At 41.0% G+C, this 25,347-nt stretch overlaps 1 protein-coding gene across 1 annotated transcript in view; it reads left to right on the forward strand.

The window, feature by feature from the left end:
* Positions 1-15,949, forward strand: part of LOC130034971 (protein SET-like) — an 85,920-nt gene extending 69,971 nt beyond the window's left edge. Inside the window, 4 exon segments of the mRNA XM_056126468.1 lie at positions 5,324-5,382; positions 7,309-7,435; positions 14,790-15,624; positions 15,626-15,949. Coding sequence (XP_055982443.1) covers positions 5,324-5,382; positions 7,309-7,435; positions 14,790-15,624; positions 15,626-15,803 — 1,199 coding nt within the window. The 3' untranslated portion in view covers positions 15,804-15,949.
* Positions 15,950-25,347: the final 9,398 nt, after the last annotated feature.

A 25,347-nucleotide genomic window follows, 5' to 3' on the forward strand; every position in this document is an offset into this window, starting at 1 on the left:
CCATGGTGCTTCACTAATAAAAAAAAATAAAATAAACAAATTAAAAAAATTTCAGAATTTCAAAATCACATGGCCACTACTGCAACCACATGACATCATGTTATTCATAACCAGCATATAGAAAACAAATTGTCTACTGTTGCCTTTTCAGCAGATCTGAGTGTTGGGGTAAAATTCTTAAATAATAATGATGGGTCTGGTGTCAAAATATTGAATGTGTGATCAAAGTAGATAGAGAGAGTAATATGGAAATCATCTGCCCCATAGGTAGGGGGAGGGTGTGGATGGGGGTATACTGGGGTTGTTGGGGGTGGAGAATGGGCACTGGTGAAGATATGGGTGTTTCATTGTATGACCAAGACTTAGACCCAAAAGCTTTGTAACTGCTCTCATGGTGATTCAATAAATAAAATTATAAAAAATGGAAATAAAAAGAGTTCAATGACGGAAATGTTCAAGTATAAAAACTTGGAACATTTACACAATGGAGTACTATGTAGCTGTTAGAAAAGACGAAGTCATGAAATTTACATACAAGTGGTACTACATGGAAAGCATCATGTTAAGCGAAATGACTCAGAAAGAAAGGGATAGACATAGAAAGATTGCATTCATCTGGGGAACATAAAGTAACAAAATAGGAAACTAATACCCAAGAATGGCAGAGATTAGTACCAAGAATTTTACTCAATGACCTGGAGGCTAACCACACATGTTAGGGGAAAAGGGAGCTCAGAAAGAGAAGGGAACTCCAAATAAAGGGTGGTGGGAGGATCCTCCCAGGATCGGAGAAGCATGTTGAAAGTAGACTATCGACCAAACATGATTGCCACTCAATGCCTCTTTTGCAAACCACAGCACTCAAAAGGAGAGAGAGGGAAATGCCCTGCCACAGAGGCAGGCTGGGATGGGGGCTTGGGGGGGGAGGGATACTGGGATCCGTGGTGGTGGGAAATGCGCACTGGTGGAGGGATGGGTGTTTGATCATTGTATAATTGAAACCCAAGAGCGAAAATTGGTAAGTCTGCAACTGTACCTCATGATGTCTCACTATTAAAAAAATAAATTAATAAATTAATAAAAAAATGAAGATACTTGAACATAGTGAGCATCAAGTATAGTAAAGGTAAGGTTTCTATAAATAAATAACAGTAATAATCAACACTGGGCTGGAAGGTTTGCACAGCGGGTAGGGCATTTGCCTTGCATTGGGCCACCCGGGTTCGATTCCTCCGTCCTTCTCAGAGGGCCCAGAAATCCACCGAGCATATCCTGCCAGCAGGGCAGAGTCTGTCAAGCTCCCCATGGTAGATTTGCTATGCCAAAAACATTAGCAACAAGTCTCACAATGGAGACATTACTGGTGCCCGCTCGAGCAAATCAATGAACAACTGGAGGACAGTGCTGCAGTGCTACAATAATCAACCCATAAAATTTGAATTGGTATTCACATGTAGCTATTTGAAGAACCAGAGAGCTCATATTTAAAAGTTTGAAATGTATAATGGGTAGGAAAAGAATTAGTCTCTTCATTCACGCAAGTACTGCTTTGTACCAAAGTTGACAGAAACAGCAGCAAAACGTCTGCACTAATTATTTGGTCAATGTTTGAAACTACAGAGTTATTAGAATTATAGCAATCTTCAATCATTAATGGTAACTTGATTCGGTTACCATCATTAGTAAGGCTTAATTGCCAACATATGTTAAAAATGGGGCAGGAGTAGAATGGTTCTGTCTAAGTGCATTAAAAAATTTCATGGATTTAATCATACCTCAGGGCTGGAGCGATAGCACAGCGGTAGGGCGTTTGCCTTACAAGCGGCCAACATGGCCGACCCGAGTTCGATTCCTCAGCCCCTCTTGAAGAGCCTGGCAAGCTCCCGTGACGTATTCGATATGCCAGACACAGTAACAACAAAGTCTCCAATGGAGACGTTACTGGGCCCGCTCGAGCAAAATAAAATAAACAAATAAAAAAAATTTCAGAATTTCAAAATCACATGGCCACTACTGCAGCCACGTGACATCATGTTATTCGTAACCAGCAAATAGAAAACAAATTGTCTACTGTTGCCTTTTCAGCAGATCTGAATGTTGGGGTAAAATCTTAAATAATAATGATGGGTCTGGTGTCAAAATATTGAATGTGTGATCAAAATAGGGAGAGAGAGTAATATGGAAATCATCTGCCCCACAGGTAGGGGGAAGGTGTGGATGGGGGTATACTGGGGTTGTTGGGGGTGGAGAATGGGCACTGGTGAAGGTATGGATGTTTAATTGTATGACCGAGACTTAGACCCGAAAGCTTTGTAACTGCTCTCATGGTGATTCAATAAATAAAATTATAAAAAAGGTAAAGGCCCTCCCGTTGATCGTCGATTTGCTCGAGCGGGTCCAGTAACGTCTCCATTGGAGACTTTGTTGTTACTGTGTCTGGCATATCGAATACTCTCGGTAGCTTGCCGGGCTCTCCGAGAGGGGCGGAGGAATCGAACTCGGGTCGGCCATGTTGGCCGCATGTAAGGCGAACGCCCTACCGCTGTGCTATCGCTCCAGTCCAATAAAATTATAAAAAATGAAAAAAAAAAGAGTTCAGTGACGGAAATGTTCAAGTATAAAAACTTGGAACATTTACACAATGGTGTACTATGTAGCTGTCAGAAAAGACTAAGTCATGAAATTTACATAACAAGTGGTACTACATGGAAAGTATCATGTTAAGCGAAATGACTCAGGAAGAAAGGGATAGACATAGAAAGATTGCATTCATCTGGGGAACATAAAGTAACAAAATAGGAAACTAACACCCAAGAATGGAAGAGATCAGTACCAAGAATTTTACTCAATGACCTGGAGGCCAACCACAAATGTTAGGGGAAAAGGGAGCTCAGAAAGAGAAGGCAACACCAAATAAAGGGTGGTGGGAGGATCCTCCCAGGATAGGAGAAGCATGCTGAAAGTAGACTATCGACCAAACATGTTTGCCACTCAATGCCTCTTTTGCAAACCACAGCACTCAAAAGGAGGGAGAGGGAAATGCCCTGCCACAGAGGCAGGCTGAGATGGGGGCTGGGGGTTGGGGGAGGGATACTGGGATCCATGGTGGTGGGAAATGCGCACTGGTGGAGGGATGGGTGTTTGATCATTGTATAATTGAAACCCAAGAGCGAAAATGTGTAAGTCTGCAACTGTACCTCATGATGTCTCACTATTAAAAAAATAAATTAATAAATTAATAAAAAATGAAGATAATTGAACATAGTGAGCATCAAGTATAATAAAGGTAAGGTTTCTATAAATAAATAACAGTAATAATCAACACTGGGCTGGAAGGTTTGCACAGCGGGTAGGGCATTTGCCTTGCATTGGGCCACCCGGGTTCGATTCCTCCGTCCTTCTCAGAGGGCCCAGAAATCCACCGAGTGTATCCTGCCGGCACGGCAGAGTCTGTCAAGCTCCCCGTGGTGGATTTGCTATGCCAAAAACAGTAACAACAAGTCTCACAATGGAGACATTACTGGTGCCTGCTCGAGCAAATCGATGAACAACTGGAGGACAGTGCTGCAGTGCTACAATAATCAACCCATAAAATTTGAATTGGTATTCACATGTAGCTATTTGAAGAACCAGAGAGCTCATGTTTAAAAGTTGGAAATGTATAATGGGTAGGAAAAGAATTAGTCTCTTCATTCACGCAAGTACTGCTTTGTACCAAAGTTGACAGAAACAGTAGCAAAACGTCTGCACTAATTATTTGGTCAATGTTTGAAACTATAGAGTTATTAGAATTATAGCAATCTTCAATCATTAATGGTAAGTTGATTTGGTTACCATCATTAGTAAGGCTTAATTGCCAACACATATTAAAAAATGGGGCAGGAGTAGAATAGCTCGGTTTAAGTGCATTAAAAAATTTCATGGATTTAATCATACCTCAGATAGCATGCTGTAAAATTTCTGTCATATTTAATGCCATTTTTCCCTCCATTCATTTAAGGTGATTGAGAATATTCACTGAACTCGCTACTTGTTAAATTTGAATATGACTTTTGAAGGATAAGCTGTGATAATATATTGTGAGATCTGAACTAACTACGGTGCTCATTTTCTGGGTCTAGAGATTTTCAAGTTCCTTTTTCTGCATTCCAGTCAAACCAAGCAGAATTATGAAAGTAGTTTTGCATTCTCATTAGCACTTTGGCCTGAAATACACTGGATATTTGATGATATTGATATTTACAATGTTGAATTTCTGATGGATAACTTGCAATACATATTTTTTTTACCCGACTCTTTGCTACTAAATTCTTGCTAGGCAGAATATGATATATATGTATATATTATATATATATGTAATATGGAAATAGTGAATCGTCAAAGCAGCATCATGTAGAGATTGTAAGTAACTATATATATATGGTGTGAAATCATGAAATCATGAAGCAGGGAGCAGGTTAGAGGATATATAAAGGGTGGGTCCAATGAGATGAGATGGGAGGGGCTAGATAGAGCCCATCATTAGTTAGCTCCTCACAAGCATCACATTGGCCAATCCCAGGAAGCAATCAAATGGCAGAGTAAAGAGGGCACTGCAAGGAAGGAGTGACAGTTGTGGCCGTTGGGAGTTTCAGTTAGTGCTTAAGCTCTAATTGAGAGGAGGTGGCCAGATTGGTGGTTGCAATCTGATGGGAGAAACAAGCGAGGGTAAGGAGAGAGAATATTTATAAACCCAGACACTTTATAAGGGAGTGTTCGAGGCTACAGGTTGTTGCAGTGATGCATGTGTTTGTGTGTGTGTCTCTGTGTGTGAGTGTGTGTGTGGGTAAGAGGGGTTGTCCAAGGAACGCCTTTTCTTTCCTGTCTTCCATGGCCATCCGAAAAATTTGAGCTATTAACTAGGAGCTGTAACACTGAACAAATCCAGGCTCATACGGACAAATCACAGGCATCCGCCCTGACTCAGAACTGGCCTCAAACTGTGGAGACATTGTGGACAGCTTCAGTTATACCATGAAGGGATTGTGGCAGGCATCTCCCAGGGGAAGTTAAATTTTGCATGGTAGTTTAACAGGTGCCTGAAGGGCTAGTAAGGAATTGGACTGCTTGTTTCGCCCTGTCCCTGGCCAATTTTTGATCCCCAGTCCCCCGACTTGTTCTCAAATAGCTTCCCAGTGGATCCTTTGTTCAGAGCCCTGAATAACTCTGAACTCTGCAGGGATCGACTGAAAAACCAAACCAAGACAACAAAAGCGGTATGTCCGTAAGTGCAAAGTATGGCTTTCAGGCCTTTATTGTTTTCTTATTTGCTATTTTGTCTTAGCAATCCTACATGATGCTGCCTTGATCATTCCAGTTTTCCAAACCATGATTGGGAATAAGGTACATACTGGAGTGTACATACTACTATCTTTTCTGTTTCTGATGTTTGGCAAGTATTAACATCTCTCTGTTAGTCTATATGACAAAATGAATATTTTCCTCAATGAAAAGGACTTGGATATATAGATTGATGTGAGATGCACAATACTTCATGTGTTCATCTTATTGGGGACTTAAGGTCACCTTCTTAGAACTGAAGTCTGGTTATGGGCAGTGAATGTTTGAGGGGATCTTTAGGCTCTTTCTTAATCCAAAAAACCTGCCCTTTTCTTGGGTACAGGGTGTTGGATCACATCCACTGATTCTTGGGCTTTTCTCTTGACTATCTTCTCAGGGATTAGGGATCAGTCCTGATGGATCTCAGGGACCACATGGAGTGTTGGGGATTGAATTTAGGTCCAACATGGGCCAGACAAGAGCCCAATTCACTGTACTCTCTCTCTGCAGTCCCCTAAAGTCATTCTTCTCCCACCTCAAACTTCCCATTCAAAGGAGTGTCTTGAAAATTCAAGAGCATTGATGGAAAAAAATCTACAAATTCCAAAATATTTCAGATAAAAGAATGTGTGGAACAAAAATGTTACAATTTGGTTACAGATCTAATGTGGATGTGTAATTAAATTTGACTTTTGACATCCAAAATTGAATGTCAATATTGCAGCTGTTTTTGTATGAAAAAAAGAACTTCTAAAGACTATAATACAAACCATGCTCTATCACGTAAAAAATGTCAAATACATTTTTTAAATGTATTTGTCAAATACATACTCTTAGCATCTACTCACATATCATTTAGTTTTAGGGAATAAGTCGTGATTAAAAGGTCTATAGCCAATGGAGTATTATGTAGATGTTAGAAAAGATGAAGTCATGAAATTCACATAGAAGTGGAACTACTACATGGAAACTATCATGTTAAGCGAAATGAGTCAGAAAGAGTGGGATAGACACAGAAAGACTACATTTATCTGTGGAACATAAAGCAGCAAAATGGGAAACTAACACCCAGGCGTGGCCAAGATTAGTACCAGGAATTTTGCTCTGTGACTTGGAGGCCAACCACATGTGCTAGGAGAAAATGAAGCTCAGATAGAGAAGAGAGCACCAAATAAAGGGTGTTGGGAGGATCCTCCCAGGGTGGGAGAAGCATGCTGAAAATAGACTATAGACCAAACATGATTGCCCCTCTACGCCTCTCTTGCAAACCTCAGGACCCAAAAGGAGAGAGAGAGAACAAAAGGGAATTCCCTGAGACAGAGACAGGTTGGGATGGGGGGAATAGGGATGGGAGGGATGCTGGGACCCATGATGATGAAGCATGGGCGCTGGTGGAGGGATGGGTACTTGATCATTGTATAACTGAAACCCAAGCACAAAAATTTGTAAGTCTTTAACTGTATCTCATGGTGTTTCACTAATAAAAAAATTTTAAAAATTAAATAAAAGCTCTATAAATATGTTTTGCCTAGCTGAAACGTTAACAGCAATAAGTGGCACACATGAGTCACATTTTTTAAAATATCTGTACCAAAAATATTACTTATCCAGTTTCCACTCAGTATCAGTGCTTTTAGCAATAAGACATTTTGAAAAATGACTGTTAATATCTATGGTTCCAGATATAAGTCCCATAGCAAAGCCTCTCTTAGCCAAAGCACACATTGACACCAATGCCCTTACCTACAATGTCATGTTAGCAATAGTAGCACATTCACGTACAGTTCCTTTAATCCAGACCCTTAACAAAAAAGACACTTAATCAAATGTTCTTGTAAGTGCACATACTGAGGTTTGGGGATGGTCTTAGCTCAAGGGGTTGCAAATCAAAATGTGCTCAGGTCTTAGTCCTGGTACTAGACTCAGAGATAACTCTTGGCAGGGTTCAGATGACTCTAAGCTTGACCCAATTCCCAGGGTTTCCCATAGATGGACATGGTGGTAACATCCTGCGAGAGCGCTCGCCTCTTCTCCTCATCACTTGACCCCATCCTCCCATTTCCAGTTGACCTGAATGAATTGGTAGGACCTGGAGCCTCAGTGCACGTCCACAAAGGTAATGTGTCTCCCCTTCCCTTCTCGCGTTCTTCTGCTTACCAGGGCCTGTGGTTTAACCCCATGACTGCTAGCTTCCTGGGAGAGATCTAAGAGGGGATTGAATAGTACATCAAGTAGGAAAAAGCCCTCGGAGTGAAGGTGTCAGGGAAATGTGGGGGCAGTGGAGGGACCCTGGACAGGTGGGGACAGGGCAGGGGCTCTGGGCTGCAGGTTCTCGTTGCTGCCCACCCTTCTCCACCCTCCCCGTTGCCGCCATACCCTGCTGGCTGAACTTGTGCCTCTTGTCTCCTGCAGCGTGGAGTGGACGTGTCAGGACAAGAGCAGCCTTTGTCCATTCCAGGTGGAAGTACCCCAGGCCTGTTCCAGCAGAGACCAACTAACGGTTTTTTTTCAGGGATGTGATCTGGCACAACTCAAAGACCTCTGGGCTTCTTTGTAGCATTAAGAAGTTATGACCTTGTTTCAAGAGGTGTTGGAATGTTTCCAAAACTTTGCAAAATTTTGTCTGCCCTCAAAATTGGGGTCAGTTATTGTTAGAACCATTAATAATAATAACTCTTGTTGAAGTTTAGGCAACATGTTTATAATAGTGTTGATTTATTTGATGAGTTACCATTCCTCCCCATTCCTTAAGTTACCCATGCTCTTATGCTATTCTTGTCTGCCTTTCATCCTCCCATATTCACTCCCTTCTTACTTGATAATTTCAGGTTTGTAATTCATAGCCTTGGGTTTGTCTTCACTTGATACCATTTCTTTGTTTTCTCTCTATATATACCACAGATGAGTGATATCAGTTGGTGTTTGTCCTCTGACTGATTTATTTTTGGTTCTTGGTCCACTCCTGGCAGTGCTCATGGTCTACTCCTATCTCCTCGCTAAAGGTTCACTCCTGGTGGTGCCTGGGGACCAAACTCAGTCCTCATGTATGCAAAGCATGTCCTCTGGGCCACTGAGCTCTCTCTTTAGCCCTTTCTTCTGACTTCTTTTATTAGCATCATACCTTCCAGTTCTATGTGTGTTTCGGCAAACTGCATCAGTTCATCTTTTCTTTTTTTTCTTTTCCCCTTTCTTTTTTTTTAATTGATTCATAGTGATATACATATTTACAAAGTTGTTCGTGATTGGATTTCGGTCATATAATGTTTCAATACCTGTTCCTTCACCAGTGTGCTTTTTTAACCACCAATGATCCCAGTTTCCCTCCTGCACCCGACCCCTCTCCCACTGTCTGCCACTAAGGCAAACACCTCTCTCTCTCTCTCTCTCTCTCTCTCTCTCTCTCTCTCTCTCTCTCCCTCCCCCTCTTCTTTTGGGCCTTATGGTTTTCAATGCAGATAGTTTATCTTTTCTTATAATTGCATACTATATCATTGTGCATAATAGAAATTCTTCATCCACTCATCTGTCACTGGAAATTCTAGTTGTTTTCAGGTTCAGGTTATTTCTCTAAGTGATACAATGAACATAGATGTGCACGTGTCTCTTCAAGCTAATATTCGTGTGTGGTAAATGCACAGAGAAGGAATCTCTGGTTATATGGACACTCTAGTTTTATATTTTTGGATTTCCAGACTACTTTATATAGAAGCTACCAGATGACTAGTCGATGAGGGTTCCTTTTACTACTGGTTGCTTCCCGTCTTTTGATAACGCCATTCTCATTGGTGTGAGGTAGTATTTCTTTGACATTCTGATTTACATTTACCTGAATAAAAGTGATGATGAACACTTTTTCATATGCCTGGCCATCCAAATGTCCTCTTTGAAGGAAGTGTTTTTTCACCTCCTCTCCCACTTTTGATGGTATCATTAAACTTTTGTTATTGTTGAGCTTTATGAGTACTTCTGTGTCTTGAGTATTAGCCCCTCATTTAATATATAGTGTGTGAACATTTCTTCCATTTAGAAGGGTGTCTTTACTTTTATCCCGTTTCTTTTGGTATGTAAAAAAATTTTAATTAGTATAGTGCAATTTTCTTATTTTTGTTATCTTTGCTAATGGAAGCAAATAACTGAAGGCACCTCTGAAATCCATATCCTAGATAGCTCTGCCTGCATATGTTCTTCTCAACATGTTCTATGGATTCAGGTTAATCTTGATGTCAGTAATCCATTCTTAATTAGTTTTTGCATATTTTATGCAAAAAAGGTTTCTTTTGTATATACCTATCCAGTTTGCTCAGGATGAATGAAGGGGCATTCCTTGCTCTACTGAGTATAGCCAGATTATTTATTTATTTATTTATTTTTAAATTTTTATTAGTGAAACACCATGAGGTACAGTTGTAGACTTAAAAATTTTTGTTCTTGGGTGTCAATTATACAATGTTCGAGTACCCATCCCTCCACCAGTGCCCATTCTTCAACACCACTGATCCCAGTATCTCTCCCACTTTCCTTCCCCCCCCCCCCCCATCCCACCCTCTCTCTGTGGCAGGGCATTCCCCTCTGTTCTCTCTCTCCTTTTGGGTGTTGTGGTTTGCAAAAGAGGCATTGAGTGGCAATCATGTTTGGTCTATAGTCTACTTTCAGCATGCTTCTCCCATCCTGAGAGGATCCTCCCAACACCCTTTATTTGGTGCTCCCTTCTCTGTCTGAGCTGCCTTTTCCCCTAGTGTGTGCTATAGCCAGATTTTTTTTGAAATTTTTAAAAATTTTATTTTAATGAAGCATTTTTTAATAATTTTATTAGCCATTTAGTGGTGGCAAGCAATATAAAATAAAATATTGTGGACCTGCTGTAGGGGCAGGCTTTGAGGAATGGTTAGGAAAATGGAGACAATGGTGGAGGGAATGTCACAGTGATTGTGGAATTGGGGTTGGAATATTGAATGCCTATAACAAACGCATCATAAACAACTTTGTAAACCAGTGTTTAAATCAATTGGGGGAGGAGAAAAGGAACTGGTACATATGCACAACGGAATACTAGATAGGATGAAGTCCTGCGATTCTCTGTTAGCTGGATGGAACTAGAGGGTGTCATGCTGATTGAAGTCAATCAGAAGGAAAGGGACAGATAGAGAATCATTTTTCTCATGTGTGGATTATAAAGAAACATAAAAGAGAATAACAAAAGGCTAAAGTGAATAACGGCCAACGTAACAGAACCTGGGAGTAGTTCTAGAGAACTAAGTTTGCCAAGATGGTGGGAAGGGTCCTTTAGACACTGGTGGAGGGACAATGACACAAGTGGGAGGTGTGGTGTTAGAACACTGTATACTGCAAAGTTTATTATTAGTAAATTTTGATCTGGCACTATAGCTGGTGGTGCTCAGTGCTTATTCTGGCTCTGCACTTAGGGATCACTCCTGGTAGAGTTTGGGAGACCACATAGGCGAATTTTTTTATTATACATTAGCTGTACATAGATCTGAGGACTTATCTCTTGGATCTCATTTCTATTCTACTGATTTGAGGGTGCATCTTGACTCCAGTTATGCACACACAAATGTATGTTTTTTATAGCTTTATAGTATAACTTAAATTCCAGAAATGCAATACCTTCAATGTTCTTTACAATTAGAACTGCTTTGACAGGGATTCTTTGATACCACACACAGTTTAGCCAAAAGGGAGTAAGTTTTATAGCAGTCAGGGATGCCATCAATACTGCCATGAAATATTTCCTGGAAGAGGCATGTGTGGCATTTTATACATTTCTCAACATAGAAAAGAGCAAAGACAAACAAAGCATAAATTTTGGGGCCATATCCCCATATACTGTGTTTATCTATCTAATGAAATAGGTAAAAAAAAAATAAGTACTACCGGATGATTTTTCCCAAGGTAATTTAGCTGAAAGAAATGTAATCTGTGACTTTACTAATTTTGTTTTTTCCTTTTTCATATTTAAATGTTTTTATTTATTTGTTTGTTTCTTTGCTTTTTGGGTCCACATCCAGCAGTGCTCGGGGGTTACCTCTGTCTCTGCACTCAGGGATCACACCTGATGGGGCTTGGGGGACCATATGGGATGCCAAGGATAGAACCTGGGTAGGCCTGCATGCAAGGCAAGTATCTTATCCACTGTGCTATCTCTCCAGCCCCCAAATGTTTTTGTTTCTTTCAGTAATGACTAGCAAGAGCATTTGCTAGTTGAAGCTGTTTCTAAGAAGTCCTACATCGTCAATCCCCCATATTCTTTACTATTCCAGAGGCGTTGTTCTACAATCTGCTAAGGCTTATCTTGATCCCCTTCCTGTGCTTCTGTCAGGAAATGCCGTCTGGGGTCACAGCTTGCCCCTGCTTAGCCACATTCTGAGGAAACATGAGCCCAAGCATGAGGGCACAGCACGTCTGATCACAGGGCATGTCAGGAGCCATAATCTCAATTTCATAATCTTGCCTTCTTTCATTATGTTTACATGCAGCTTTTTGTGTCATGCAAATCACATTTTTATTTATTATATACAAAATTATTTTTACTACGGACAATGCATAAATAAACTATATTACCACCAAGGCAAAGAAAACTCTCATTAACAATGTCGTATTTTTCTTACCTCCCTCTTGTTTCTATTTTTATTTAGGCTCTAAATTACAAAATGCTTAATAAAAGGGTTTCAAGCACACACTATTCCAACATAAAGTTTTTGCTTTGCAACTTTTAAAAAGGCAGTATTGAAATTTTCCTAAATATAGGTATTTTTTTTTTACTTAGAGCCTTAGCAGTTTATAGCTACCATACTGTTCAGCATTTGAGTTTCTAGCTGACCTCCTAGGGCAGTTAAGTAGGGAAATAGCTACTCTACTATACACATAAATAAATAGCTTGTTAAGAAATAAATAGTTCAACTAGATTATTGGTTCATTTTCCTTTGGGCCATATCCAGTAGTGCTCAAACATTATTCCTGACTGTACTTAGGGTTCACGCCCAGAAGCGCTCAGCAGTATACATTCAGAGCAGCGGGTCTAACCAAGTCTGTCACATGTAAGGCAAGTACCTTAACCCCTGTACTGTCTCTCTGGCTCTGATTCACTTTTCTTTACACTGAAAGCACACATGAAATTCATCTGAGCCAATTTTACTTTCCCACACTTTTCACTAATAATAAATACAAAAATACATTATGTTATTTTTTCATCCTCTGGAGTTTAGAATTTTTACATTAGTTTGTTTTACTATGTGGGGAACTGGAAAATAAAAATTAAATAAGAAATATAATCATTTAGGGGAGGTGATGGAAGGGAAACTGAGACATTGCTGGTGGGAAATGTACACTGGTGAAGGAATGGGTGTGTATGACTGAAACCCAATCATGAACAGTTTTGTAATTGTGTATCTCACAGTGATTCATTAAAAAGGGGGGAGGGAGAAACAAAATTCCTTTGGAATAAAACCCACAAGTGATCATAACAAGCACCAGCTTATAAAAAATGAACAGGGAAAACATTAGAATATAAAAAATAAAAATATTTCACTTTATTCTATTAAGTAACCATATGTGCTGTTAATCCTTACTCTGTTGTTACTCAGAACTTTAGCTGTAAGTGAAAGTGAAGGTTATATTTAAAGTTTTTAGAGAATTGAACCCAGAAGCACTGCTTACTTTGTAGGTAGGAATTTCCCTGTAAGAGAAAATACAAAGTTTATATAGGCAAAGTGCCTTCCATTGATAAACTACTTAATTAAAAACATTTTCCTAGAAATTTAAGGAGTAGAATTACTTTAAAAAATTAAAATTTATTATTTTTTTCAATGTAGGATTATTGCTATTCATTCAGCCACTGATTAAGCTGATTTAAGCTGATTCAAGCTGGTATAAACTTCACTAATAATTTTTTTGTTGTTGCTTTTTGGGTCACACCCTGCGATGCACAGGGGATACTCCTGCTTCTGCACTCAGGAACCACCCCTGGCAGTGCTCAGGGGACCATATGGGATGCTGGGAATCGAGCCTGGGTTGGCTGCGTGCAAGGCAAATGCCCTCCCCGCTGTGCTATTGCTCCAGCCCCAAACACTAATAAATTTTTTAAAGAAAAAAATATGTGAAAGGGAGGGATGCCTGCACTGCTAGTAAAGATGTACAAATATTCATCTACACTGGTATCTCATAGCTTATCTATCTGGGAGATGATTGGGCAATCTCTTCAACCTAAAAAGGAAAGTAAAGTAAAGGCCCTCCCATTGTTCATTGATTTGCTCCAGTGGGCCCAGTAAGGTCTCCATTGGAGATTTGGTTGTTACTGTGTTTGGCATATCGAATACATCAGAGGTGGCTTGCCAGGCTCTGCCGCAGGGGCGAGATACTCTTGGTAGCTTGCCAGGCTCTCCTCTCTAAACCTAAGTGTTGTTTCCTGGGGGCCCAAAAGCTGGATGCAGTTTGGGACACAGACTCTATTGCCCTGTTGCCTTGCTCCTCCCACAGGTTGGGGTGAGTGACTGCTCCTGTGACCGCCAGTTAATTTCCCCCACCCTATCTCATTCAGGGAAAGAAGATACCACCATCCCCAAACTCCGCCAGCTCCTTCCCAGGCAGTGAGGGGGATTAGGCTAATAGCGTGCTAGAAAGAATCAACCTCCAGAGTACAGTGGGCATCATAGGTAAACAGCGCAGAAAAACACAATGAGGAGTGGATGAATAGAGGAGCCCTGAAACTCACATAGGTAATCTCTCTGAAGAAAATTCAGAAACAAACTAGTGAGAATGCTTAATGAGCTCAAAGATACAGTGGAATGGGCAGCCAATAAAATACAGAAGGAAATTAGACTAGTAATAAGAAAATTGCAAACAGAAATCCATTAATTAAAAATTTGGTAGATGAAATAAAAACTCAATGGGTGCCCTTAGCAGGAGAGTAACAACGGCTGGAGATAGAATCACTAACTTGAGGATGAGATGCAGAAAACCTCTAAGGAACATCAAAAGATAGAGAAAATCCACAAAATAACTCCAATCTAGATCAGAGAACTCTGGGATGAATTGAAGAGGAACAAAAGAATCATTAGAGTACCATGGGGGACAGGGAGGCAACCCCAAGGAGATATTAGTAGGTAAAGACATCATTCCCAGTGCTGGAGAATGCAGACATCCTGATCCAAGAAGACCACAGAGTACCATCTAAAATAGGTCCTAATAGAAAAGACCCCAAGGCATATTGTAATCAGAATGACAAATACCATAGATAGAAATACAATACTGAGAGAAGAGGTGGAGGTGGAGGAGGAGGAGGAGGAGGAGGCGGAGGAGGCGGCGGAGGAGGAGGAGGCGGCTCGGAGAGCGAGCAGCGAGCTGGAGCACGAGCGTGAGTGAAGCCCGCCCGCCCGCTCGCCGCCGCCGCCGCCGTCGCACCGGCCGGGCCCGGCCCGGCCGCCGCGCCGCGCCAGCCCCGCCCTCGTCGCCAGGCCGCAAGGGCCGCGCGCGCCAGCCGCCGGGGAGCGAGCGAGCGAGCGAGCGAGCGAGCCCGGGAGGAGGCGGCCGGAGCGAGCGAGGAGCCGCGCGTGTGGCGAGAGGGGAAGCCGCCGCCGCCGCCGCCCCCCCCACCCCCCGCCCGTCGCCTGCCCTTCGCGCCTCCCCGCCCGCCCCCCGCGGGAGCAGCACCACGTCGGCGCCGGCGGCCAAAGTCAGTAAAAAGGAGCTCAACTCCAACCACGACGGGGCCAACGAGACCTCAGAAAAAGAGCAGCAGGAAGCGATTGAACATATTGATGAAGTACAAAATGAAATAGACAGACTTAATGAGCAAGCCAGTGAGGAGATTTTGAAAGTAGAACAGAAGTATAACAAACTCCGCCAACCATTTTTTCAGAAGAGGTCGGAATTGATCGCCAAAATCCCCAACTTTTGGGTAACAACATTTGTCAACCATCCACAAGTGTCTGCGCTGCTTGGGGAGGAGGATGAAGAGGCGCTGCATTATTTGACAAGAGTTGAAGTGACAGAATTTGAAGATATTAAATCGGGTTACAGAATAGATTTTTATTTTGATGAAAACCCTTACTTTGAAAATAAAGTTCTCTCCAAAGAATTTCATCTGAATGAGAGTGGTGATCCATCTTCAAAGGCCACTGAAATCAAATGGAAATCTGGAAAGGATTTGACGAAACGCGCAAGTCAAACACAGAATAAAGCCAGCAGGAAGAGACAGCATGAGGAACCCGAGAGCTTCTTCACTTGGTTCACTGACCATTCGGATGCTGGTGCAGATGAGCTCGGCGAGGTCATCAAAGACGACATTTGGCTACTTGGTTCCTGACATGGATGATGAAGAAGGGGAAGGAGAAGAAGATGACGACGATGATGAAGAGGAAGAAGGATTGGAAGATATTGATGAAGAAGGGGATGAAGATGAAGGTGAAGAAGATGAAGATGACGACGAGGGAGAGGAAGGAGAGGAGGATGAAGGAGAAGATGACTAACGGAACACTGACGGATTCCAATCTTTTTTAATTTTCTCCAGTCCCTGGGAGCAAGATGCAGTCTTTTTTCTTTTCTCTCCCCCTCCCCTAGCCCTGCCCCGCCCCTCCCCGTCCCCACTCCCTGTGCTCAGTCTGTCGCCCTGTTTTTTGAGTTCTCTTTTTCTCTCCTTTACACCATGGTTCTCTACCTAATTCGGGGAAATACCTTGAACAGAATTCAGTGGGGAAAGACTACTGGTTTCTGTTCCAAATTAAATTTTATCACTTCTCGTCTCAACACAGACTTGATGGAATCTACACCACCGTGCGCTGCGGGGGAAAAAAGAAAGACCTTCTGCACCCTTAGCTCTGCTGAAGCTGGAGGGCCAGGCCCCTGTGTAGTAGTGCATAGAATTCTAGCTTTTTTTCTCCTTTCTCTGTATATTGGGCTCAGAGATGACACTGTGTCTCTATGTGAATATGGACAGTTAGCGTTTACCAACATGTATCTGTCTACTTTCTCTTGTTTAAAAAAAGAAAAAAAATCTTTAAAAAAATGGGGTTATAGAAGGTCAGCAAAAGGGTGGGTTTGAGATGTTTGGGTGGGTTAAGTGGGCATTTTGACAACATGGCTTCTCCTTTGGCATGTTTAATTGTGATGTTTAACGGACATCCTTGCAGTTTAAGGTGACACTTTTAAAATAAAATTCTCTCCTAATGATGACTTGAGCCCTGCCACTCTATGGGAGAATCAGCAGAACCTGTAGGATCTTATTTGGAATTGACATTCTCTATTGTAATTTTGTTCCTGTTTTATTTTTAAATTTCTTTTTTTTGTTTCACTGGAAAGAAAAGATGCTCAATTTTAAACGTTAAAAAGTGTACAAGTTGCTTTGTTACAATAAAACTAAATGTGTACACAAAGAAAAAAAAAGAAATACAATACTGAAAGAAGCAAGATCAAAGAAAGGAATTACATGCAAAGATTTACAGCATGTAATTCCTTAGATTTACAGCGAAACTATTGAATGAAACCCTGTAATCCTGAGGACAGTGGTGCGATATAGTTCAAAAACTTAACAAAATGAAGGCTTCACTAAGATTCTTATTCAGATTTGAAAGAATGATAGAGAAAATCACGGATAAACAATAGCTCAGGAACTTCATAGGCTGAAAATCAATCTTAAAAGAAAAACTCAAGGGGTAACAACTGTAAGGCAAGACAAACTCCATAAGCATAAAATTCCTCTAAAAGAAAGATGGCACAAAACCCCATCACAATAATCAATGATGTAAATGTACCGGTTATAAGACACAGGTGGCAAAATGGATTAAATAATTGAATCTAAAATTCTGCTGTCTACAAGAAACACATTTGAATAGTTCAAGCAAACACGTACTCAAAGTGAAAGCCTGGAAAGTAGTTCTTCAAACAAACAACTTCCTCAAAAAAGCCAGGTTGATCATACTAGTATCCTGCAACATGCATTTTAGGCTGAAAAAGGTTACAAGAGACAATGAATGTCATTTATTAATAATCAAGGCATGCATATATCAGGAAGAAATTACACTCCTGAATGTGTATGTGCCCAATGAGGGACCAGCAAAATACTTAAAACAACTACTAATAGACTTGAGGAAAGACATTGGAAGCAACACATTATTAGTTATAGACCAGTACTGCCCTGTCACCCCTTGATAGATTAATGAGGTTAAAACCCAGCAAGGAAATACTGGATTTAAAGGATGAAGTGGGATAGAGGGAGTCAGTAGATATTTAGGGCCCTTCATCCCCCAAAAGCTGAATATACATTCTTCTCCAATGAACATGAAACAGTTTCCAAGATAGATCACATGCTTGGACACAAAACACACCTCTAAAACATTAAGAGGACAGAAATGGTATCAACTCTCTTTTCAGACCATGAGGCACAGAAATTAGAAGTTAGTAACACACATAAATGGAGAATCAAATTAAATACCTGGAAAATAAACAACTGGCTATTGAGCAATCAGTGGGTTAGAGAGGAAATCACAAGATTCCTGGAAGCAAATGAGAGTGAGGACATGAGATGGCAGAACTTGTGGGATACAGCAAAAGCACCTTTAAGAGGAAAGTCTATAGCTCTGCAAGCATACATCAGGAAGGAAGAAAGGCCCACCTAAATAACCCCACAGCTTAAAATCTTAGAAAATAGACCAACAAAAGGAGCCCAAATCAGGCAGGAGGAAGAAAGAAAAAACAAAACTTAGAGCAGAAATTAACAAGCTGGAATCCCAAAACACAATCAAAATGATCGATAAAACCAAGAGCTGGTTCTTTGAAAAAATAAACAAGACCGCGAAACCACTAGCAAGACTCACACTAAAGAGAGACAGAGAGAGAGAGAGAGAGAGAGAGAGAGAGAGAGAGAGAGAGAGAGAGAGAAGAAAAGTACCTGCCACGGAGGCAGGAGGTAAGCTGGTGCTCTTGGTGGTGGGAAATGTACACTGGTGAAGGGACGGATTTTGGAAAAACGTAAAAAAATAAACCATTGTGTCATGATGCTGGACTGGAGCAATAGCACAGTGGTAGAGTGTTTGCCTTGCATGCAGCAAGCCCGGCCAAGCCGGGTTCAATTCCTCTGCCCCTCTCGGAGAGCCCAGCAAGCTATAGAGAGTATCTTGCCCTCACAGCAAAGCCTGGCAAGCTCCCTGTGACGTATTCAATATGCCAAACAAACACAGTAACAGCAAGTTTCAAAAATGAAGATGTTACTGGACCCGCTCGAGCAAGTCGACAAACAATGGGAGGACAGTGTTTGTTGGACAGTTTGTCATGATACTAGTTTTTAAAGAGCAATTTAGGAAGTTATGAAATTGACTACCAAGCAGTCAATAATGGAAGATATACACTTGTTATATTCTCTTAATGTACCTGACTCCGGTTTATACTTTTCATTAATTTTGATGTCATGATTTCTCCAACATTCCAATGGTATATATGTATACAACTATATGTGTATATATATATATATATTTCATACTTTATAAAATATTTTTACATTAAAATTCTCATAACAGAGGAATTAAGACACATTCCCTGTACATTTAAAATACCAGTTTAAAGTCTATGACATCTGAAAAAGGAATCCTCATTTACTATTCAAGGGAATTTTGTCTGTTCAGCCTCTATGAAAAATAGTATGGAGAATTTTCTAAAAAACAAGAATGAAATATCCATATGGCCTAGTGATTTTACTTTTCAACATCTATCCTCTAAGTACCAAATCTTTAATTTGAAAGATATATGAACACCTATCTTATTACAGCACCAACTGCAATAGCCGCACTATTGAAACAACCTAAAGATGAATGGATAAAGAATTTGTGGTATGTGTACACAATGGAATAATAGGCATCTATAACAAAAAATGAAATCTTTTAGTTCACTTCCATTTGCCTGGAACTGGACAACATAATATCAAGTGAAATAAATCAGAGGGAGAATAAAATATCAGATGGTCTCACTCAACTGTGATCTACAAAGAAACAGAGCGATGAAATGTTACTATCAAATGATAACAACTCTTATTACAAAACTGGTACTACGAAACAAGGGGAAGAGTTGGGGGGAGATAAAGAGGATGGGGTGACACAGTGACATTGGTGGAGGCTTTGAGGAACTTTGATGGTGGGGAGTTATATTAACTGTACACACTCAAACATTAAATGTTAACACTTGTAAACATGTGAAAACCATAATGATTAAACTTAATAAAATTAAAATCTATTAAATCTTAAAATTACTAAAAAACTTTATTAATTTATTTTTGTGTGTGAAGCAAAACAGTTTTATATTAAAATTTCCACAGAGAAAAGTAAAGGGAAAACAGGAGAGAAAGAAAGACATACCTAAGAGAGAACACAAGTTTCTTCAGGGCAGGTGGAAGTCTTATTTTCTTCTCTTGGTTTCATATAGGAAATTGGACACTAAAATCTAAATGTGGGAAATTATTTCTGTATTCAAATGGCAGTGGAATGACACAAATCTATCTGGAGTGTCTTTTGAATTCCAGTGCAGCTACTATCACTCAACACTGTGCCAACCATCTTCCTGAGATGAGAGAAAATAATAATGCATGACAAGTTGCAGTTTCCATGTGTATGTCCGCATTGACAGGTACAAAGAAGAACATGCTTTTTGTAGCTGTAAATTCATACTAATGGAGGATTGTTTTCTCTCTATTTGCCAAATGAACAAAATGACAGAGGGGAAAAACTTAGAGTCAAGTACATCTGGCAATGATGAGCACATAAGGTCATTGGGACCAAAGCCGTAATACAGTGGGCAAGGTGTTTACCCCCACCCGGAGTGATCCCTGAGCATAGAGACAGGAGCAAGTCCTGAGCATCACTGCATATGGGACAAACACAAACCAAAAATAAAGAGGCAGAGAAAGAGTATTCACTATACAAAATCTCCTCATTAGGATGGTTTCACACACACTATCTTCTGTGCTCACTGTTTAGAAATCACACAATGAAATTCTGTCTATGGGCCTATTCCAATAATTACAAAGAAAGAAAGCAGGAAATAACATGAAAAAGAAAAAGGGTGGGCTGCTGGAGAAAAAATACAAAGATTCTGTTGCACATGACCAACCCTACTTGGATCCCTGAATACCCAGAAACTGGAAACAACTCGGGTGTCCGAGAACAGATGACTGGTTAAAGAAACTTTGGTACATCTACACAATGGAATACTATGCAGCTGTTAGAAAAGATGAATTCATGAAATCTGCTTAAAAGTGGTTGGTCATGGAGAGTATCATGCTAAGTGAAATGAGTCAGAAAGAGAGAGACTGGCATAGAATGACTGCACTCATTTGTGGAATATAAAATATCACAATATGAGACAAACACCCAAGGACAGTAGAGACAGGGTCAGGAAGATTTGTCCATGGCTGAAAGCTTGCTTTATGAGCTGGGAGAGAAGGCAGCTGGGACAGAGAAGGGATCCCTAAATAAATGGTGGTTGGAGGGATCTCTCTGGGTGGGAGATGTGTGCTGAAAATAAATAAGGACAAAACATGATGGCCTTTCATTATTGCAAACCATAATGCCCAAAAGGAGAGGGAGAGAGAGAGAGAGAGAGAGAGAGAGAGAGAGAGAGAGAGAGAGAGAGAGAGAGAGAGAGACTGTCTTCCATAGAGGCAGGGGGAGAGGTAAGGATACGAGAACATTGGTCATTGGTGATGGAAAATGTATACTGGTGGAGGGATGGGTGTTTGATAATTATATAACTGAAACTCAAACATGAAAGCTTTGTAAGTCTAGCTCATGGTGATTCAATTAAAAAAGATAAATAAAAATGATAAAATATTATTCATGAATCAAAAAAGAAGATAATACACTTTAACAAAATTGAAGGAACTCTTCATCATTGGTGGGAATGCAGACTAGTTCTGTCATTTTGGAAAACAATACGGGTATCCATCAAAAAGCTAAAAATTGAGCTCCATCCAACCCAGCAATATCATTTCTGGGAATACTCTCCAGGAGCACCAAAACACAGCAGATGTGCTATCTGTACTTCTATGTTCAATGCTGCACTACTCACAATAGCCAGAATCTGGAAACACTCCATATTTCTGAGAACAGATGATTGATTAAAGGAACCATGGTATATCTACACAATGGAATAATATGCAGCTGTTAGAAAAAATAAAATCATGAAATTTTCTTATAAATGGATGGACATGGACAATATCATGCTGAGTGAAATGGGTCAGAAGGAGAGGGATAGACATAGAACGGTTGCACTCCTGTGGGATATAAGAAACATAGTACGAGACCACTATGCAAGGACAACAGAAAGAAGAACCAGGGAACCAGGAGGATTGGTTCACGGTTGGAAGCCAGCCACAAGTGCTCGGGGAGAAGGCAGTTGGGATAGAGAAGGAACCACTATGACAAACAAAGTTGGAAATGATCATTCTGGATAAGAATTGCGTGCTGAAAATAGGTAAAGGAACAAACAGGATAACCTCTCAGTATCTGTATTGCAAACCATAATGCCCAAAACGAGAGAGAGACAGAGAGAGAGAGAGAGAGAGAGAGAGAGAGAGAAGAAAAGTGCCTGCTAGAGAGCCAGAGAGAGCCAAACTAGGGGAAGGGTAGCAGGAGGGAAACTAGGGGCACTGGTGGTGGAAAATGTACACTGGTGGAGGAGGGATAGGTGTTGAAACACTCTATAACTGAAGCCCACCCATGAACAGCTTTGTAACTCTGTGTGTCACGGTGATTCAATTAAAAAAAGAAAAGAAAATTAGTCAAATATTTTTCTATACATTTCTATAAGGTAAAGGTAAAGGCACTCCCGTTGATCATCGATTTGCTCGAGTGGGCCCAGTAACGTCTCCATTGGAGACTTTGTTGTTACTGTGTTTGGCATATCGAATATGTCACGGGGAGCTTGCCAGGCTCTGCCATGCGGGCGAGATACTCTCGGTAGCTTGCCGGGCTCTCCGAGAGGGGCGGAGGAATCGAACTCGGGTCGGCCATGTTGGCTGCATGCAAGGCAAACGCCCTACCGCTGTGCTATAAAAATGATTATATAGTATTTCTCTTTCCTTTTTTTTTAAAGTGTTGAATTAGATTAATTCATTTGCACATACTAAACCATCCTTGCATCACTAGATAAATCCCTCTTCAGTGTATAATGCATTGTTGTATATAATCTTTTTGTTTTGGATCTCACCCAAAAGTCCTCAGTGCTTACTTCTAGATCTATGCTTAGAGGTCACTCCTGGTTGTACTCAAGGAACAATATGTGGTTCAGGGGTTGAGTTGAGTTTGGTCATATGTGAGATCAACTGCCTTTTAGACCTTCAAATCTCTCTGACCACTTTGCATGGTTATTCCTGTCCCAGATAGCATATTTTTAATCTGAAGTCTATGCTGTCTAATTCAAGTAAGACCACACCATATATTTCAGGAATTGTTTGTCTTTAAGATTGTTTTCCAGATTTAGATGTTTACCTTTTATCACAATATGTCTCTTGTAGGAAGCAGAAATTTTGATTCAATTTTATGATATATCTGGCTCCTCTTTGCATTTGATTGATAAGTTTTGGCTGTTGACATTAATTGAGACCATCGAGATGAAGAAATTCATTGGCATAGTTTGGTATAAGTTATTGATGTTTGTGAGGCTTGTTTTTTGGTCTTTTTCTTTGGTTGGAGGGCACACCTGGCAGTGAGGGCTGAAATAGTGAATTTACTTTTCTGTCTCTTAGTTCCCAGCACATCCCATACTTGGAATAGATCCCTCCAGATTCCTTTACCCTAACTTGTCTTCTCTCCTCTGGGGGTTAGGGGTGGAGTAGGAGACAGATGTTACCACTTGTTTCTAGTTCAGTGACTCCCAGGCCCCACAAAGCCTTTGTCCAGTTTTGGAAACTGAAAAAGAACAAGCATGAACTGTGTCTGAGTTGTAGACATAGTTATTTCCTTAACTCTGAGTGAAGACTCATTAATAAACTCAACTTTACCTCCAAGGTTTGATGAGGAATAAATTACAAAGGAAGCAAGAGTATGCACTTTCAGTGTGAAAAAGGAAACAGTGCCACCTGGAGATCGTACCAGGAATACAAGCGTTTAGGGGGTGGATGATTTCAAGTGATCTGGTGTTTTCCATGGCTAAGCCTGGAGACTCAGCGACTCGTTTTTAGATGAATACCTGTCTCCAAACTTCTCACTAGGAATTATGAGGCAGGCAGCACACTTTGGAGGCAGAGGAAGGTAATGTGGTAGGGCAAAGAGAAAGACAAAAGATGGTTGTCTGGGAATTGCAGAACTCAGATGTCTCCTCTGTTCTTACCAGTTGTGTGGCGTCAGCTCATGCTCTGAAGTTTTTGCCTGGCAGAAGATGAGCTCCGAGATCTCTGACAACCACACTTCCCTTAGTGATCATTGGCCTCTGTACATGCAGACACACAGACATTCCCACCCAACACAGCCACACAAACACAACAAAGGAGAGATCTTTGCAATGTTTACCATCTCTCTCTAGGGAATGAGCATGTATGGCCAGTCTAGTGGAGAGGGTCTCAGTGCTGGAGCTCAACAGAGTAGCAGGGTGGGACAGAGGGTAGTACCGCAGAGGCCTGAGGGGCCTGCAGGGAGAATGGGGCTCTGCAGTGGTGTCTGAGGTGAGGCATGGGCGTTCTGAATTGGGTTTTGAATCCCTATCACCAAACTGGTAGGGGCATGAAGGTCCGATCCCTGGAAAGAGTTTTTCATTGCCGATGGAGGTTTCCTTGGATTCATTCCTCCAGGAGGAGTCTGGCAGAAGCAGATCCACACCAGCCATTGCATTAGGGTCTCCTGCCATTTCAGAAGCCACCGCCCTGGTCAGACTCCAGTATGACGACTGATAATACTTGCTGTCCCAAGTCATGTCATTGGTCGGGTTGCTGAGAACAAAGGGCTGCAGGGGCTGGGCTGTTCCTTCTGCCCTGGGCATATGGCCTGGGGCTGAACAAGGGCCCCACTGGTTGCTGTTCATGCCACTATCCTGCTTGCCTTGGCCAAGGCCATCAGAATGCTCTAGCTGGGACCAGAGCTCTAGAACGAGATATGTGTCAGTCTCCCTGGCATTTTTGTGAGACCCACACTCCAGTAACATTCCCCACATCAGGTCTTAATGATTAGTAGGACCAATGGAAGGCCAACAGGCATATGGCAAAATGCTCATTATCACTTATTATTGGGGAAGTCCAAATCAAGGCAACAATGAGATATCATCTTACTCAGTGAGAATGGCATATATCAAAAATATTGGGAATAATTTCTGCTGGTGGTTATGGGGTGATAAAGGAACCCTCATCCACTGCTTGTGGAAATATTGTCTGATCCACCTCTATGGAAAACAGTATGGAGAGGACTCGTAAAATCAGAAATGAGCTCCCATATGGCCCAGCAACTCCACTTTTGGGTATCTATCTCCAGGACAGAAAAACATTTATTCAAAAAAACAAAAATTGTTCATTGAGACACTCAGTTCAATAGCTAAAATTTGGAATCAACATAGATGTCCAGTGATAGATAAGTGGATCATGAAGATGTATTGTATATACACTAGGACTACTACACAGCTATAAGGAAAAATGAAATCATGTAATTTGTGGAAATATGGATGGGACTGGAAGACATCATGTTGAATGTAGTAAGCCAGAAGAAGAATGATAAACACAGGATGATATAACTTATATGGTATTATAGAATAACTGGATTATGAATTTAATGTTTTAAGGGGGGATGCCCAGATAAACCTTGGCCCCAGAGTATAATGAGGAGAAGGAAATAAAGAGGGGAGTAGTGGGAAGGGAGAAAAAACACATGAGAAGCAGCAGGGGCCAGGTTAGGGGATTCAGGTACAAAAGTGACATCAAGGGTTGACAGAATTCAATATCCAAGTCACAGAGATAACAACGCTGATATCAAGAGACCCAAACTTTAACAACTGAACTTAGAAAGGTGCCTGTTAAGAGGGGACCCTGAAGGGGACAGGAATATGAGA

The sequence above is a fragment of the Sorex fumeus genome, unplaced genomic scaffold (assembly GCF_029834395.1).
Source record: "Sorex fumeus unplaced genomic scaffold, SorFum_2.1 ptg000063l, whole genome shotgun sequence".
Taxonomy (NCBI): domain Eukaryota; kingdom Metazoa; phylum Chordata; class Mammalia; order Eulipotyphla; family Soricidae; genus Sorex; species Sorex fumeus.